This window comes from Camarhynchus parvulus, chromosome 2 (genome assembly GCF_901933205.1).
Source record: "Camarhynchus parvulus chromosome 2, STF_HiC, whole genome shotgun sequence".
Lineage (NCBI taxonomy): Eukaryota > Metazoa > Chordata > Aves > Passeriformes > Thraupidae > Camarhynchus > Camarhynchus parvulus.
Window position 1 is genome coordinate 138,634,649 of NC_044572.1, and position 15,822 is coordinate 138,650,470.

Here is a 15,822-nt window from a genome sequence, read left to right on the forward strand (position 1 = left end):
TCAGCAACAGAAGGTCCTGCTTTACACTTAGCCACAGTCATCTCCCTGTGACTCAATGCCTTCTCCTCCCCTAGAAGGGGCCCCTACTTACATTAAGAAAGTATGCACATCTCTGTATCACCTGTGACTGATTCTTAACTTCTTCAGTGATTTCATTTGTAATTTTATACAGATGACCAGGCATGTTGTAATGAATATTTTCATTCACCTCTTAAATTCTCTGGACTTACAGACTTTGTGAATAGTAGCCTTAATTGTAAATTCAGTAGGCTATACCGCAGGGCAACTCATATTTCTATGGAAATATAGAATATAGATTCTGCAAATCCATGTACTATTGCAGTGTCTATCCATATGGCAAAAAATGTAGGTATGTACTACAGCATTTTTAATCAAGGTTTATACTAAGCCAGAAAAGTGTTGGAACACTTTTATATAAATATTTCCCCAATGAGTCACTAATCCACACATCTCAATAGCTGGCGTTGGGAACACTTGCATTCCAAGCCGTACTGCGAAGGAGGCAGCTTCAAAATAATTTATAAACTAAGTGAATAAGGAACTTTGGAGAGAGGAAAATGAGTTAACAGATAGCAAACCCAGAATACCGAGGACACTGGCAAGCCCAGCACTTGCCCGTAGAACGCTGCCCGCGCTCCCCGGCCCTGCCTCCCGCGCACCTGGCCGCGCCCCCGCCGCGGGGATCGGGCTGGGGGTGGAGGGTGGGATCTCAGGCATCGCCTATGCCTCTTCCCTCCCCCCGCTTCTTTCCACCTTCTGCCCTATAATTGCCCGCCTCCTTTCTCTCCACTTTCGCCTTATCGGATGCGGAGCGGCCAGCGGGGAGGGAAGCGGCTCTCCCGCAGCCGGCTCAGCACCCGCAGCCACGCGTGAAAAGGAGCGGCCGCTCCCCGCCGGCCGCTCCCCGGCTGATGCCCGCACAGGTCGGTGTGCGTGCGCTTCGACCCCTCGAGGGCAGGGGCCGGGCGGGCGGGGGGTCGAGGCCGGACCGCAGAGCTTCCCATCAACCTGCCCGGCCACCTCCGCGGCGGCAGGACCGGAGCGCCAGAGGGAGGATGGGGCGAGGGAGGAGATGGAGAAATGGAAGGCGGCGAGCTCAAGCTCTGACGGGGAAATCCCTTTAGGAAACCCCCTGCAAAGGCCTTACTTTGATAGCTGATAGTAATCAAAACCCCATCAGTCTCACTGTTGCTGTGGCAGAGACCCTGGTTGCTGCCCGGCTCCCGGCGCGGCGGCCTCCTCCCTCTCTCCCTCCCTCGCTCCGCTGTCGCGGCAGTCGCTCCGCCCCGGCTCCGCATGGCGCTTTCTGCGCGGAGCAGTGCGGGCTGGCGAGCGCGTCCCCGCCTGGTCCCCGCTCGCTGCCGGCAGCCCCTGGCTCTCACGGGCTCCGTTCCCCGCCTCAGCTCGGCGGAGGCAGCGAGCTCCCCCCCTTAACCCGGGGCGGGGGCGCTCGGTTTCACACGGGTGGGTGCTGGTGGTGGGGAGCTCCTGGAGAGGAGTTGGGGGTCAGAAGCGGAGCCTGTGAGCCGCGGCCCCCTGGCCCCACGGTGCGGGGCTGTGGAGAGGGGAGCGGGAGAGCGCGGTCCCGGTGCCCTCCGCCGCCTCCCTCTGCGGGGCCGGGGCAGGTCGCGCTCCGGCTTGGCCCAGCGGGACGTCGGACGTGAGCGCCGCCCCGCAACGACACCGAGACAGGGGAAATCCCCGAGTGACCTGCCCGTCCCGGGGACACTGCTCAGCCTCCTCCCCTGGGCTGGGTGCGCGGCGCCGGGGCAGGGCGGAGCACGAAGGTGTGTACCGCGTTTGTGCCGCTGCGAGCTCTCGAGGGTGCGTTCTTTCCTCAGGAGAAGGTGCCCTGTGGCCAGGTCCGTGCCGGGAGTCCTGGAGCCCAGCTGGGAAAGAGATGCTCGGGGAGCGGGGCTCACCTTATGGCAGGGTTCTTGGCTCGCTTGGTGTCTGCTCCTAGAGCTAGTGTGGCAGATAACTCATTTACCACATACTTACTAAGAGGTGAAATTAATATAGAGAGCAGAAGGAATACGATATTTGTTTTTAGTCCCACACTTTGTCAGCCACAAGGTGGCTGCAGGCGGGTCTTTCCTTTCCTGGTTAAGCGAACCCTGACGTGCGGGTCATTGCAGAGATGAACTTGTGTGTAGTTGATCCAGCACCAGTTATGCCTATTCCAATAAATCTCATTTCTCTGGCTTTTCTATTAAAGCAGCAGTAGAGAACGTTTATAACACAGGATTATCGGTCAGTTAGTATTTATAGCTCTTGCTTTGGAGGAAGGTTTATATTAAATGTAGCAGATGGGGAATTCAGCCACCACTGTGAGTGAATATTTTAATGTCTGGGTTATTATGGGAGGCAATCCACACATCATCAGTGGTAACTGCCTGGAAGAATAAGTTGCTTGGAGAGTCTGTGTTTACTTGATCCAGATTGTATTCCTGAGTGAGAAGCATCAGTACCCAACATGAGATACACAAGAGATGGATTTCAGCCTGTTTTGAGATACTCTCGGTTCTTCCTATTGCCTGTCACTGGGCAGCTGTCTGCTGACTCTGGTCCTTGGGTGTTTGACACTTTGGTTCATGTAGTAGCAAACCTGGGAACTTTGCACAGGTTTCTGAATTCTATCTGGAGGATGGGTCTAAGAACTCTGCATAGCAATATATAAGTTCTAGGTGCACATCTTTGATGTGGGTTCTAGGTATTTTCCTCTGTCTTGAGAAATTTATACTATGAGAGATGGATTCAAAATATATGCTTAAGTAATGTGAAATTTGTTGATAGTATGGTTAAAACTGCGATAACCTCCTTTGGAGATGGAATTTACAATGTATATATATCTAGGAGTTGTATCAAGCATTCATGACTGCTGTTGGTGACAGCAGACCTACCAACTATAGGACTATGGTTGTCCTACTGGGACAGCTATAGCAGGTTGCAAATGTTTAGAGAGAAGAGGATGTAGGTCTTATCCTCTTCTATTTAATAGTGATTGAGGTATTTCAGTCTGCTTTTTATATTAGATAGTGATGAACCACTTGCCACATGCCTTCAAGACAAGGAAGACATGGAACGCAAGTACAGTGATGGTATGTCAGGACTACTTGAGAAAATGACAGAGGAGGTAAATGTGAGAAACCTACAAAACAGAAATACATAAACCAAAATTTACCCAAGTAAACCTTCAAATCCTCTTTGCTGCCTGCAAGAAATCTACTATTAATTATCTTAATTTGTTTCTCCTGTAGAATTTTAACAGGCGAGGACAGCAAAAAATTGTCTTCTTAGCCCAGAAAGTTGACTAAAACTAGTGCAGTAAAGTTGAGTGAAAGAGAAATCTTTATAAGTATGGTGCTAGGCTGTATCTTGAGATTGGTACTGTTTTTAAGGTAACTTCTGTGGTCAGGTAAATTGCTCATTCTGAAACTTGCTCTTTGGAACAAGATTTGTTTCCTGTAACCCAGCTAGTTCACCTAGGACTACTTTTAGTGTTCATATACTGCTGCATTCTAAAGTGTTGATTTCTTCTAACTGATTAAGTTAGTGTAAATGGTTTTGATCATGATACTACCTACTGTAGGTGCAGACACTACAACAGAGAGCACAGGATAAGCTGAATAATGTAGAAACAGGAAAATGGTCAATGGGAAGAGGATGTGAGTTCCTTCAGAAAAAAGTTCTGCTTTTTAAAAAAAGCTTCAGAGCTCTTTGCCACAGATACCTTGATAAGGTTCTTACAAAACTGGATTGTGTAGAAATACATGTTGTACTTTGTTATTTTCTATAGCTTACTCTATTTCCAATGTTTGTGTATGATCAGCAAAGAATTTACAGTTCCTTTTTATGTGGGCCAAGTTTTCAAAACTGTTGAGTAGCCCAAGTGGGGTTCTTTGTCCCTTTCAGGTAAAATGTGCTTTGGTCATAAAACTGCTGCCAGGAAAATTTGTCTCCACTGAGGTCTGTGGTAAATTCCTTGTTGTTTGTTTGTTTTGTTTGCTTTTTTTTTTTTTTTTTTTTGTTTTAATAAAATCCAGATTTCCCCCACAATTTTCATTAAAGTGGATGGCTTCTCTTTGCCTGTTTAGTAAGTCTTTTTGTTCCATGTGTTTTCAGACCTGCTGATACTGTGTGTATTGAGGGGAGGAAGATGCTGTGTCGATACGAGATACAGAGCTGTTTTCTCTTGGCTTTCTTAGCTGTCACAACTTTTTTCATCAGTGATGTCCAGGGTCAAGGTGAGTCACAAACAAGAAGATGGAGTTTTTCACTCTGATGGCAGAAATAGACTTTTTATTCCAAATGCCAGTGTTACTTCCTCCTTAGTAGGATGTGAATCCAATAACACTGAAATGAAGCAGGAATTTTGCTGCTGAGCTCGAGGAGCAGGTGGGAGTAGCATTACGTCTTCATGTGTGCTCTTTGAACCTAGTATCTCAAATAGCATAAATATTTGTGCAAATTCATGTGTCTCAAAATGAATTATACACAACATGTTTTTACTCCTATTTACATGAAGGTACTTATCAGAAATTGCTCTTATTGTCCTCTATGTAATCAAGCAAGTTTGAAGGATCAGCTGTGATGTAAAGCTTGTATGGAATATGTATGTTTTTTATCTTGTATGGACTATGTATGTTTTGGAACAGTAGCTGTTGTAGTGCTTATATCATTCCATATTGCACAGATCTGTTAAATGTCAGACTACTTCTGCAGCTTTTAAAATGAAAATCTCCTTTGTGAATATTAAAGGATACTGCTGGGATTGTTAGGCTTACATACTTGTTGGATTGTATTGACAATGGCTTGACTGCTAGAGAAAATGTATCCTATTGCTTGGGGAAGGAGGGAGGAAGAATACCAATGAGTTTTTATGATTTCTAAAGAAAGGCATTTCTCTCAACTTTAGTTTTATGTAATCCCTTTGATATGAGATTGCATGGGCATAACCAGGAGCAGAATTGGATCCTGGGGTCTTTTAAAGCGATTTGTGTAATGTATTATTCATGAGGACATTTGGAAACTATTGGCAACGTGAGGCTTTCAAAATCCTGACAATGCAACTAGCAGTGTTGTCCAATCTGCATGGCACTTGAGTGCTGGGGAAGCATGCACTCTTGGATGTTTGGAAATCTGTGAGCATTTTACAAGCCTCTCCCAGAACTGAAGGACACGTGTAAGCTGTAATGTATGATGTTGGCAATGTGAGGTGAATCAAGAAATGTATGTTCCCAATGTTCAGTGCATCATTCTGGTCAGAAATTAGGTCCAGAATGTTTGTGACTTAATGAGCCAATATAGCAAAGCATATGGTTAGTCTTTTCTCTGTATTTCAGTCCTAATACATATGGTTAAGATTTGCAAAACAGGTCTGGGGGTTGAGGCCCATCTCCAGAAAGTTTTGCAAAATTCCTTGATCTTGGAAAACTATATTCTTCTCCACTTTTTAAAAACTTTGATTCCATCAGTTATACTTGGAGAGTGTTCTCCCTTTAATACCAATACAATGAAATGAAGGTCAGAGGTTTTTTTCCACAGTAATCACCCTAACAGAAGCTAGAGTTGGTGTACTTGAATAAAGAACAATACTTCCCTTGTTCTTAGACTCTTTCAGCAAGCATCAACCATGGAATGCTGTCAGCAGTGTGATATTAAGCTAAGTGGACCATTGCCTTAGCCCAACACGACTGTTATTCTATTGAATTAGGTGATATGAAGTCTCTATTCCATGTTCACAGAAAAAAAAATCTCTTGGTATGCTAAAAGTAATAAGGTGTTTCTCAAATTCTTTTTGTCAAGGTTGCCACCTCTTGAAGTAAGCTCTTCATGCAAACTATTTACAATTTTATACCATTTGTTTGTCTGTTTTAATCAACTGTACACTCTGCCAACATGTAGGAAGAGCTGGCATTAGTTCCAGCTTGTGTTTCCTTCCTTTGGCAAAGATGCTCAGGTAAAGGTGTGTAATATGACTTCTTGGAAAGGAGAATATGTTTGTGAGACTGAAGCCAATGTGCCTGAAGCTACAAATTATCCCTTCAGAGGAGCTATGTGGTTGTATCTCACTGTGCCACAAAGCGCTGTTTGGTTTTGACTCAACAACAATTATTTTTTCAGCACTGCTGTTTCTTCCCCATTCAATATAGTGTATAAATAACATATTTTGTCTACTTATGTTCTTATATAGTACATGATTAGTGCTGGGCAAGAAAACCAGTTGAGAATTTTTCATTTATCCATAAAGTAACTTGCTTTGAGAGTTTTTCTGTATTTAAAGATGGATTTTCTTTAGCAATAATTTTCATGTGTTACTTCTGTAATTGCTAAGTAACTGCAGTGCCTATTAACTTATTCAATTCTTATGACAACAGTAAATTGAAAGCCACAATATTTAGTTAGTATCCAAACTTAGACTATTGGATGTCTTGGAGAATTGTCCATAAGCAATTTATTGTATTTTTCCTTTCCAGTAAGAGTTGAAAACATTCCTTCCCTAGTTGTCTGTAAGAGTTATGTGTTTGGAGTGCTAATTTACCTGATGGCATAAACCGAAGCCTTGAATTGTCAGTTTTCTTTTGGGTGACTGCTCTAATGTTGCTGACAGCCATTCTCTTTTGCATTCCTGTAAAACCACTTAACGAGATCTAGCTACTGATTTTTATCAGTTAACTGACTCGGCTTGGATTGATTTTTTCCCCTTTCCGCAAGAAGTGAGATTTTGTTCCACAGACAATAAAGGCCCAAAGAAATAAAGATATCCTCTTCAGGTTGGTGAATGCGTAGTAATTCCCATCAATATTTTGTTGTCTGTTTGAGTGCTAGATTTTTAACTTCCTTAGCTATATGTACTTTTCTATGCCAGAACGTTAGTCTTTGCACAACTAAGACACAGTTGATTATCTGCCTAGTGAATAATTATTTTCTTTCTTATGGTTTATTGCTTTGTGGGAATGTTCCTTCCACTGCACTGCTGCCTTTGATACAAAAAGAACCCAGTGAAAATTGACCAGTTATGTAAAGACTATTCTGGCACCCCTTTTCTAGTCTTTCACACTGTAACTCTGTAGTATACAGAAAAACTGGTGATTGTGTCCTTCTTTGCTTGTAAGGTCTGTGATTGTTTTTTATGGGCTCATACATTTACCTGTTTTGGTGATGGCTAATAGCAGTTAGGCCAGAACTATACTTCTTTGTTAGAAGGTGCTTTCATAAACTGTCAAGTTGAAAGTGGGATGGAAAGAAATGATGGGAATGGAAGATGGCAGACAAAGTGAGCTCTGAAATTCTAAGACACGATTGGGGGTTTTTTTGGTCAATCTTTGATGTTACTTTTTTGCTCTCTGCTCTGCTTCTTAATCCCCATACGAATTTACCACTTAATCCCAGTAAAATCTGCAGCATTTTCACACTTGCATGCAGCCATTATTTAAAAATTTATTTTATATTCCTGAGGCAAAATAATAAAAGGAATTGTATTTTTGCAAACTCCTAGGTATGATTTGTCACTCTTGTTCATTCAGCCTCAATTTATTGTGATTTATGTATAGCTCTAAGATACAATGAATCTTGAGAATGAATTAAAAGCTGTAATCCATAATTACAGTCTGCTTGGCTTTGAAACCTTTTTTGCCATAGTCTCTGTCATGTTTTTACAATTATAGCATGCTGAATGTTCTTGCAGAAACCTGCCTAGCAAAACATTTTGCAGTATGAGGGCCAAATTTTCAAAGAACCGATGTTGTATTTGCAGCGATTCCTGCACACAATCTTGCTCGCAGCCTCTTTCTTTCTAAACTTCAGGGAGGTGACAGGCAGACTGAAGATGAGGTCTGACAAGAGGTCTGACAAGATTGAGCCCAGCAACTAAGGAAATGCTTGGGTTGGGTGTGAGCCCAGCGCTGCCAATCAGAGCAGCTTTGAGTGTGTGGAGCTCATGTGCTGCTTGCTGTTTCTGTCCCCTTGCCTCTCTTCTTGAGCTTGTTGTCTGAGGTCTTTGAGAATGCACAGGTGTTGATAAGCTCTTCTTGGTTCTTATGTACTTTCTTTTCTGCGTTCTGGTGTCAATTCCCTCAAGGAGGAGAACTGCAGAACCTGCCCTTGGTCTGACAAAACTGCCACTTAGGGAATGAGAGACTGGATGCAAGGGAATGTAGCCCTTGCATTGAACCTCCAAATTCTTACTTCTAGGATCCAAAATGTATTTAATAGTAGATGACATGAAAAAACATGCACCCCCAAATCTCAAAAAACTACAGCATGCCTTTTTCCTTCTTTCTTCCCCCAAGTTCCTGGAAAAAGTAGCATGTAGGAAAAAGTTATTGGTTCAGGACAGGTCTTTGGCTGCTACTGGTGCCACAGCTTCATTGGCTGTAGCAGGTCAAATGGAGAGGCCAGAAATTGTTGGCCAGCACATTCTGCCTGTTGACTCAGACACTCCATGTGCTCTAATCCCTAAATCTCAGAAATATCATGATACTGTTGGTTTATTTTATCTAAAGGACCAACAAATTTTGGGCGTGAGCCTAGTCAGTTAAGAGCCCTGGGGAAAAGAAATTGCCACTTGCCTGCTTCAGATTAATTTCCCTGATTTCTTAGACTTACTAACAGAAACCTTAAGATGTAGTGGCAAAGGCACCAAGGGTTTGGAAAATGATGGAGACTGTTCAGGGCACCGTAGAGACAATGGGAAGAGGAGGAATAAGGTTGGAGGTGTTAAAGGTTTTCTAGCCCTTCTGTCATTCAGCCTGTAAATAGCTTCCCTGGCTGCCTTTCCCTGTAGATCAGTTTGTTCTCTGTGAGCCAAATTCTATTCAACTGCATGAAGATTTCCCATTGTTGACAGCCAGGCTGCCCTGCTAGGTGCTCTGCTGCAGTTCTTCAGTGAAGAGGGGATGTGCCTCCCCAAAGCAGAGTGGAAAGGTTTTGTAGAGTGTGGTCCAGCATCAGTGGAGTTTGACTGAGTAGTGGGATATAAAGCTGTGAAAAACTCATTTATGTGCAGAGACACAAAGTTGTTAATAGTGTGGCAACAACATGGGGCAGTTTCTCCATTTGTTCTTGTGTGCATTGCTTCATTGATATTTGCCTCTTTTTCAATCATTTCATGCTTGTCTTCATTTCATCTGCTGCTTCAGTTTGAATCCTGGGTGACATCACAATATAAATAGAAGCCAAATTTTACTTACCATCCAGATTGCCCCTAAGTCTTGACTGGCCTGTGCATGCCTGCTAGTCTTGATGAGACTGAAGCAGTGTTTGCAGCTGCAAAGCTTTGTGCTGCTTTAGCCAGGTTTGCAAATCGGGCAGCTGATGTTCCCTTTGCCTTGTGCACACCTCTCTTTTCTCTTGGTTATTCTCTCCTCACAAGGATTTGAAAATTTGGCCCTGGGTGACGTTAAATGTGGGGAAATGCCCACAGTAATGAGAGGTAAAGGAGTGTAGGTTATGCATATTGTCAGTGTAAGCAAGAGAGCAATTTTAATTCCCATATATTAACAAAGAGCATTTTTATTACCAGCTTTGCCTGCTAAACTAGTGTCTTAACATCTAACACTGTTTGTCTTTCTGTCCACTGCTGTTAGGTTGTTTAGTTTGTTTTGTAAAGAGATAAATAAAAGGTCTGTCTGAGGGAAGTAGTGCACTTGGGATGTCATTTTACAAACTAATAAACTGATGTATGTGACATTTTAAATAACTTGCATCCTTTACCATTAAAATTTTGTGTTGTCTTCCTATATGTGTTTATTTTTGTTTAAAATTGATTAGTCTTTATTTGAATTTAAAATGTTGTTTTCTTCCCAAACTTGCAGTGTCCCCACCAACAAGACTAAGATATAATGTAGTGGGTCCTGACAGTGTACAGATCTCTTGGAAAGCCCCCAAAGGGCAATTCACTGGATATAAACTTCTTGTCACTCCAAGTTCAGGTAAAAGTCTGTATGTTTTCTTTTGAGGTGAAAGAACTGTCTTCCTAAAGCATAAAAAGTTTTCAGAGTTTAGTGTCATCCTCCACAGTGAAGAAATTGTGAGCAAGCTTTGGGTAATGAAGTACTGGCTGGTCAACAGAAGAGAGATTGATTTCACTAGAGGGTGGTCAGGCACAGAAAATGGGAATCAAATGCTTGAGGTAGTAGAGGTGGGTCAATGCTAGTTATGCTTCATGTGTAGTCTTTGGGAATTTTCAGTGGTCATCTGACTCTACCTTTCTTCCAGTGGTGTGTAAGGAATTCTAGGAATTGCTCAGGGGAAGGTATTGGAATCCTAATTTAGTCAGCCTTCAAGGTGGATCTCCTTGTCCCTTATCCCTTAGTGAGCTGTCAGGAAGAGAATTAAGAAAACAAGTAATCTTTAAAAGTTTTTTGAATGAAAACTTGAAAAGGTAGATACCAAAGTGGCTGTATAGAGCTATAAAGGTTCTACTTCTGTACATTTAAAATTAAATTTAGAACAGAAACTGTTATAACATATGGTTAAAATGCATCTTTGTATATATATTGGCACGCAATCTCTATATGTAAATGGACATATAAATATTTGTATTTATTTGTTCAATAACAAGTATTTATTTGTTCAATATTTGTATTTATACATGAGAATTTCCTAGCCGAAAGAAAGTTGGCGAAGCAAGTATTCAGAGGCGATGCGGGTATGACAGGGTCTGAACTGGCGGCCAATCACAGAGGGAAAGCCTGTTGGTAGGATGTTACCAAACTTGGCAGATTTTGTAAATTATTTCTCTTAATAATTTTGCTGGACACCATGGCTGTTTCATGAGGCCCAGATATAAATGCTGATCTTAAGAGTGTTTCTGTTTAAGAAAACTGGTTAGACTGCCTATCTTGTTGCTTTTCTGGGATGTTCTCTGGCCTGGCTGTATGGATAGTCCCAATAGTGGGTAAAGTGGGAATGCTTAGGTCATGGTAGAACTTGAGGTATTTTTAAGTCATTACATTTACTGTACTATAAGAAAAGCAAACAAAGTTATGTATTTGTTGTTTTTTTGTCTTTTCTCCTATAGGTGGAAAAACAAATCAATTAATTCTTCAAAATACTGCAACCAAAGCAATTATTCAAGGTCTCATTCCAGATCAAAATTATGCCCTTCAGATCATAGCATTCAGTGAAGATAAGGAGAGTAAGCCAGCACAAGGCCAGTTCAGAAGTAAGTGTCTCTTTATGGCTGACATAAATAATGTATCAGATATTTAATGCAACTTATGAAATGGTAACAAGTCTTACACAAAGGGGAATGATGGAAAAACAGTTTTTTTCTGTGGTGGAAGGAAAATCAAAGCTATGTATTTTAACTAGTGTAAGTACAGGTGGAGGCCTGAATTAATTGCATAGCATGTTCTTGCATTGGGCTCTTTGTTTCCGTTGCATTGGCATCCCTTTCTTCCTTGTTTCATTAGGAAATTAGCTGGTATTTCATGGAAAGAATCTTCAATGAGTAGAAATAAAGTGCTATATTCTGATACTTTAAAAATTTCCTTTTCATTAAAACAATGTTATAGCTGTTCCAACTGGCTACTAGATGCTAGTTCAGTAGTATGAAAGGCTGATTTCTTAATGGTCTTCACCTTTCAAATATGTTTACAAACTTAATTTTTTATATGATCAAGACATACTTTTAATATCTATATCATAGTGGTATATATACATCCTATCTGATTTATCTTGATCTTCATGTTAAATGTTTTAAATATGATTAGTGGAGATTTGGTTAATAATGTGGCAGTGCGGGAGTATAGTTGAAAGCCTAATGAATTCTCTGATGCTAAATTTCCCTCGCTGTCTTTGCCAAGCTATCTTTCTCTTAAAACCAGCACAAGACAAAATATGCTGAGTACTTGATGTGGTGTGTATCCAAGCCCTTTTAGCTTTTCACCACTACAATTGTGTATTTACTACCTTAAGTTCTGTCCTGGTTAGGAAACCCACCAAACCACAGATTACTTTAGCATTAAAGAGAAGCCCACAGAAGGCAACAGCAAATTCTATAGTATTAGGTGTAGCTGTTTTTGAAATGGCATTTAGGAAAAGTAGAGCTGGCAACACGATTTAAGGATATGGGGATTATGTTCTATTTAGTGTACTCTCTTTGCTGCACTTAAGGCTGGAGTTTCATTTAAAAGCATGATGCCTTTCATGAGTAAAGAATGCAGATACAGCATATATACAAATCCTTTTTTTGCTCTCCTGTATTATAGGGGTTTTTTTCCCTTTTACTCTGACATGTGGCCACTAATTTTTGAGATGACAAAAGGTCAAATGTATAAAGAGTTTTGAGAATATTGTCTGGCTTAGTGCATTAGAAGTATGGTTTTAATGCTCTGGAGATGTAACTGAAGTACTAAGAATTCTCAAACTTACAATAAAATTTTATTGTCAAAAGAGTATTTCTCTTTATATAGCGAGGGATGCATTCTTATTCTAATACATATTGTTTAATGAACTAAGATCATGTACTAGATAAAATCTTTGTCTGTGTAAATATTGGAGTAAAACTGCTGTCTTGCCTCTTCCTATGTGGTTAGAATTATGACAGTTCCCAAATCCAGAAATCTGTCAGGATGTGACTGACTTGTCTCCTTTGAACATTCTCAGACTTCTGTACCATTTTCTCTGGAGACTTGCCCCTCAATAGGTCTAGCATTAGAGGAGGCCAGCTAGTTGGCTTTGCTCTTGGGCTTTTTTCAAAGGAATGCTCCCAGAAGGATAAGCAGCAGCATCCTTTCTGGCTAATATTGTTCTGGTGTTTCACCTCTCGTTTTAATCAGAGTCTTGTTCAGTTAAGGATTAAACACAGACTTCTGACTAAGACCTGGTGTTGTTGTGGCATTCTGTAACTCAGCTAATAACCAAGATCTGCCTGGGTAAAAGCTGTCTCCTCAGCAAACTTGTGAACTTGAATTTGCTCCCAAATCAGTTACACAATTGTTTGCTAAAGGCAGAGGTGATATACAGTCACACATGTTACCTTAGTAAGAAGAGGAGTCAAAGTTTCAGGTTTTTTGTTCTCACCTCTGTAGCTGGAGTGTGAGCACGGTAGGTTCTGCAAAGGGTTGTCATGATGAGAAAATCACATTCAGATGTTTGTCAGCTCGTTGTCTTCCTTAGTCTTGTGATTATATTTTGGATTGGAACTTGGAACACTCCTGGTTGATTCAGATATTCCACATACTATTGGTAGATTAGTGAAGTCCATCTGACTTTGGTTCTACTAATGTACAACAGAATATTTGCAATGTCTCTCTTACATAGTCAAGAGACTATGTAAGAGATAACCTCCTTTCATGCCCTCACAATGTTTTTTTGAATGATGTAGCACAGAGAGACTTTGGTCCTGGCTGAAGATCAGTGCCTGTTTGGATAAATGTCAGTCATAATCCAATTTTACATAAACTAAGAAGTGTAATTGGAATAGAATTTTATTTTTCTGTGGAAGATATTCTTAGCTTCATTGTTTTAAGCTTTTCCTGGCTGTTGCAGACAGCTGGAGTGTGGCTACCAATGAGCATTCCAAGAAAATTCTGGAAGGGCTTTTTCTTCCCAATACGTGACTTTAGCAATGACTTTGTCAGAACCTTTCAGACTATGAGTAGAGCACTACTGGCTACTAATGTAATGTTAGGAATTGCTAATCAAATTGGGTTCTGCTTGGCTGTTGTGAGAGATTGGAGATATAGTAAGGGAGGTTCCCACCCACTTGTGGAATGGGAAACTGTCAAAGTCACAGCTCTGGAGCAACCTTGCACTCCTGGAAGTATTTATGCCCTGACTACAGATTTGGGCATGGGATCTAAGCTGATTCTGTAAAGAGGACAGTGTAACAGCTGGCTTATGTGCTTTTGTGTTGACTGACTTGGAGGGGAACTTTGCAATGCTGGACTTTCCCCAGCTAGCTTTGCCAATTTTCTGGACTATATTTCCAGTGTGGGATCTTGTCTGCTGATGTCACTATTTGGACTCTCATGTGTGAAGAGAGTCAGTTTTGAGAGCTTTAATGATGATAGAATGGGGAAAGAGCCATGAAAATAATAAATGCAAAGGGAGGGAGGGAAAACACAGAAACAGTAACTCATTACCTAAACATATCTTCAGATGCTCTGTGCACCTACTTTACCAGGAAGAAGAAAATTACATGCTTCTAACTGCCTTGTTTCTAGACTAACTGGTTTTCCCCCTTACTTTACAGTTAAAGATATAGAGAGAAGAAAAGACACAAGTAAATCCAAGGTGAAGGATCCAGAAAAAACAAATGCGAGTAAACCAGCTCCGGAAGGTCAGATCATAACACATATGATTTATGTGATATTCTGAATATAATCAGTTTCTTTATTTAACTTGGCCACTGTAGAGATTTTCTGTAAGTCAGTACTTTAAATCTGGTTCCCAGGGTTAAATTAAATAGAGGGGAAAAACCAGTATTTTCAGAAATACTGGAGTTGCTACAGAGGTATTGCTTTTATTTCTGTGCTTCGCTTCACTTTTTTATAAAGTCCTAAATGCCATCATGAATAGATAAAAATTATTAAAAATAATTTTAGATAATATTCAAATTATTAAAAGCTGCTTGTATTTCCCCACTGGGTGCACTTTGAGTAGTGGAAGAATCATGCATGTGTGTGTGCATGTAATAACTTCTTTGTGTCTTGGCTGTAAGACAGACTGGCAGTATTAATTCCCACCTAAAGTAAAATTAATACTATTGTGTATTTAGCCACATAATAACTTGATAAGTCTGTCCTAGTGTAGGTTGTATATATGAAGACATTTGAAACATTTTAAGGGAGGGGGAAAAAAAAGGAGTTGATTTTGTCCTGTTGCAAGGAGCCAATCTTCTGGTGAAATGTGATACTGCTTGCTATGAGAAGTTTGTCTAGTATGGATGAAAATCTATTTCAAGCTTAATATGCATCTCCATTTCCTGTTATTTTAAAATTCAAATAGCATCTTCTTTATAAAGTAACCCCAACAGTAATTATTCCCTTCAGTGGTTATTTATGGTATACAGAACAAGAAGAGCTTGGTATGACCTTAAATAGTCTCTCTGTGAATAAACTGGACCGTTTCAAGGACCCCATTTTCCCCTTCCATATAAATCTGTCTCCAGTAATAAAAGTGTCAAAGACCTCACCCAAAGCTCCTTGAAGCCCACGCAAATTTTTCTTTTGTGGGTTTTTATTCTTACCACATTTTTATGTCATGTTGTATTTATTAACACTATGCAAGTTTGTTTCCATACAGCATTTCTCAAACCAAAGTACCCTTGAATTCCATTGGGTGCATTGGAAGAACGTTAGCTAGTGTGTGCAACACTGAAGAGACAAGTTGTACCTGCTAGTGCATGACAGGGTAGTGGATAGGTGATTTTCCTACATCATGTCTGGAGGAAGACTGAGCTGGAAGAAATTACAGAACTGAGAAGGAAAATGTGATTTGCTTTCTTAATGAAGGACAATTGATAAAAGTTGAAGGAGAGAAAACTGGGCCTGTACTTGGAAAATGTTGATTAAATACAGACAGAGGAAAGTGTCTGCCAGACTGCAGGAGAGCATTTATGCTTTTTTCATGGAGTAAGGGCAAAACTACAATTGGCAAGAGGAGCTTGGATCTGCAGTATCTCCCTTTTTAGGATTCATATTTACTTTTGAAGTCTTTAATTTAGTCACCTTCCTCATCCCTACACCACTTTTTACTCGTCTGAATTTCTTCAGTTGTATCAGGGCAGTTTGTAACAGGACAAAATACATCTCCATCCAGCACTTCTGGAAAGATATTGCCTGAATT

General features: G+C 40.8%; 1 protein-coding gene across 6 annotated transcripts in view; it reads left to right on the forward strand.

Moving 5' to 3' along the window:
- Positions 1–715: 715 nt before the first annotated feature.
- The window catches only part of COL14A1 (collagen type XIV alpha 1 chain), a 114,985-nt gene continuing 99,878 nt past the window's right edge, over positions 716–15,822 (forward strand). For 3 of the 6 annotated variants that reach the window (XR_004060529.1, XM_030943852.1, XM_030943853.1), the window contains exons 1-5: positions 717–944; positions 4,147–4,268; positions 9,840–9,956; positions 11,048–11,191; positions 14,228–14,314. Coding sequence is in view for 5 of the 6 variants with exons in the window: in XM_030943852.1 (XP_030799712.1) it covers positions 4,181–4,268; positions 9,840–9,956; positions 11,048–11,191; positions 14,228–14,314 (436 nt within the window). In the remaining variant the exon portion in view is untranslated. Of the gene's footprint in view, positions 945–1,023; positions 1,809–4,146; positions 4,269–9,839; positions 9,957–11,047; positions 11,192–14,227; positions 14,315–15,822 lie in introns of those variants that run through there. The other 3 variants (XM_030943849.1, XM_030943850.1, XM_030943854.1) reach the window with 3 other exon arrangements.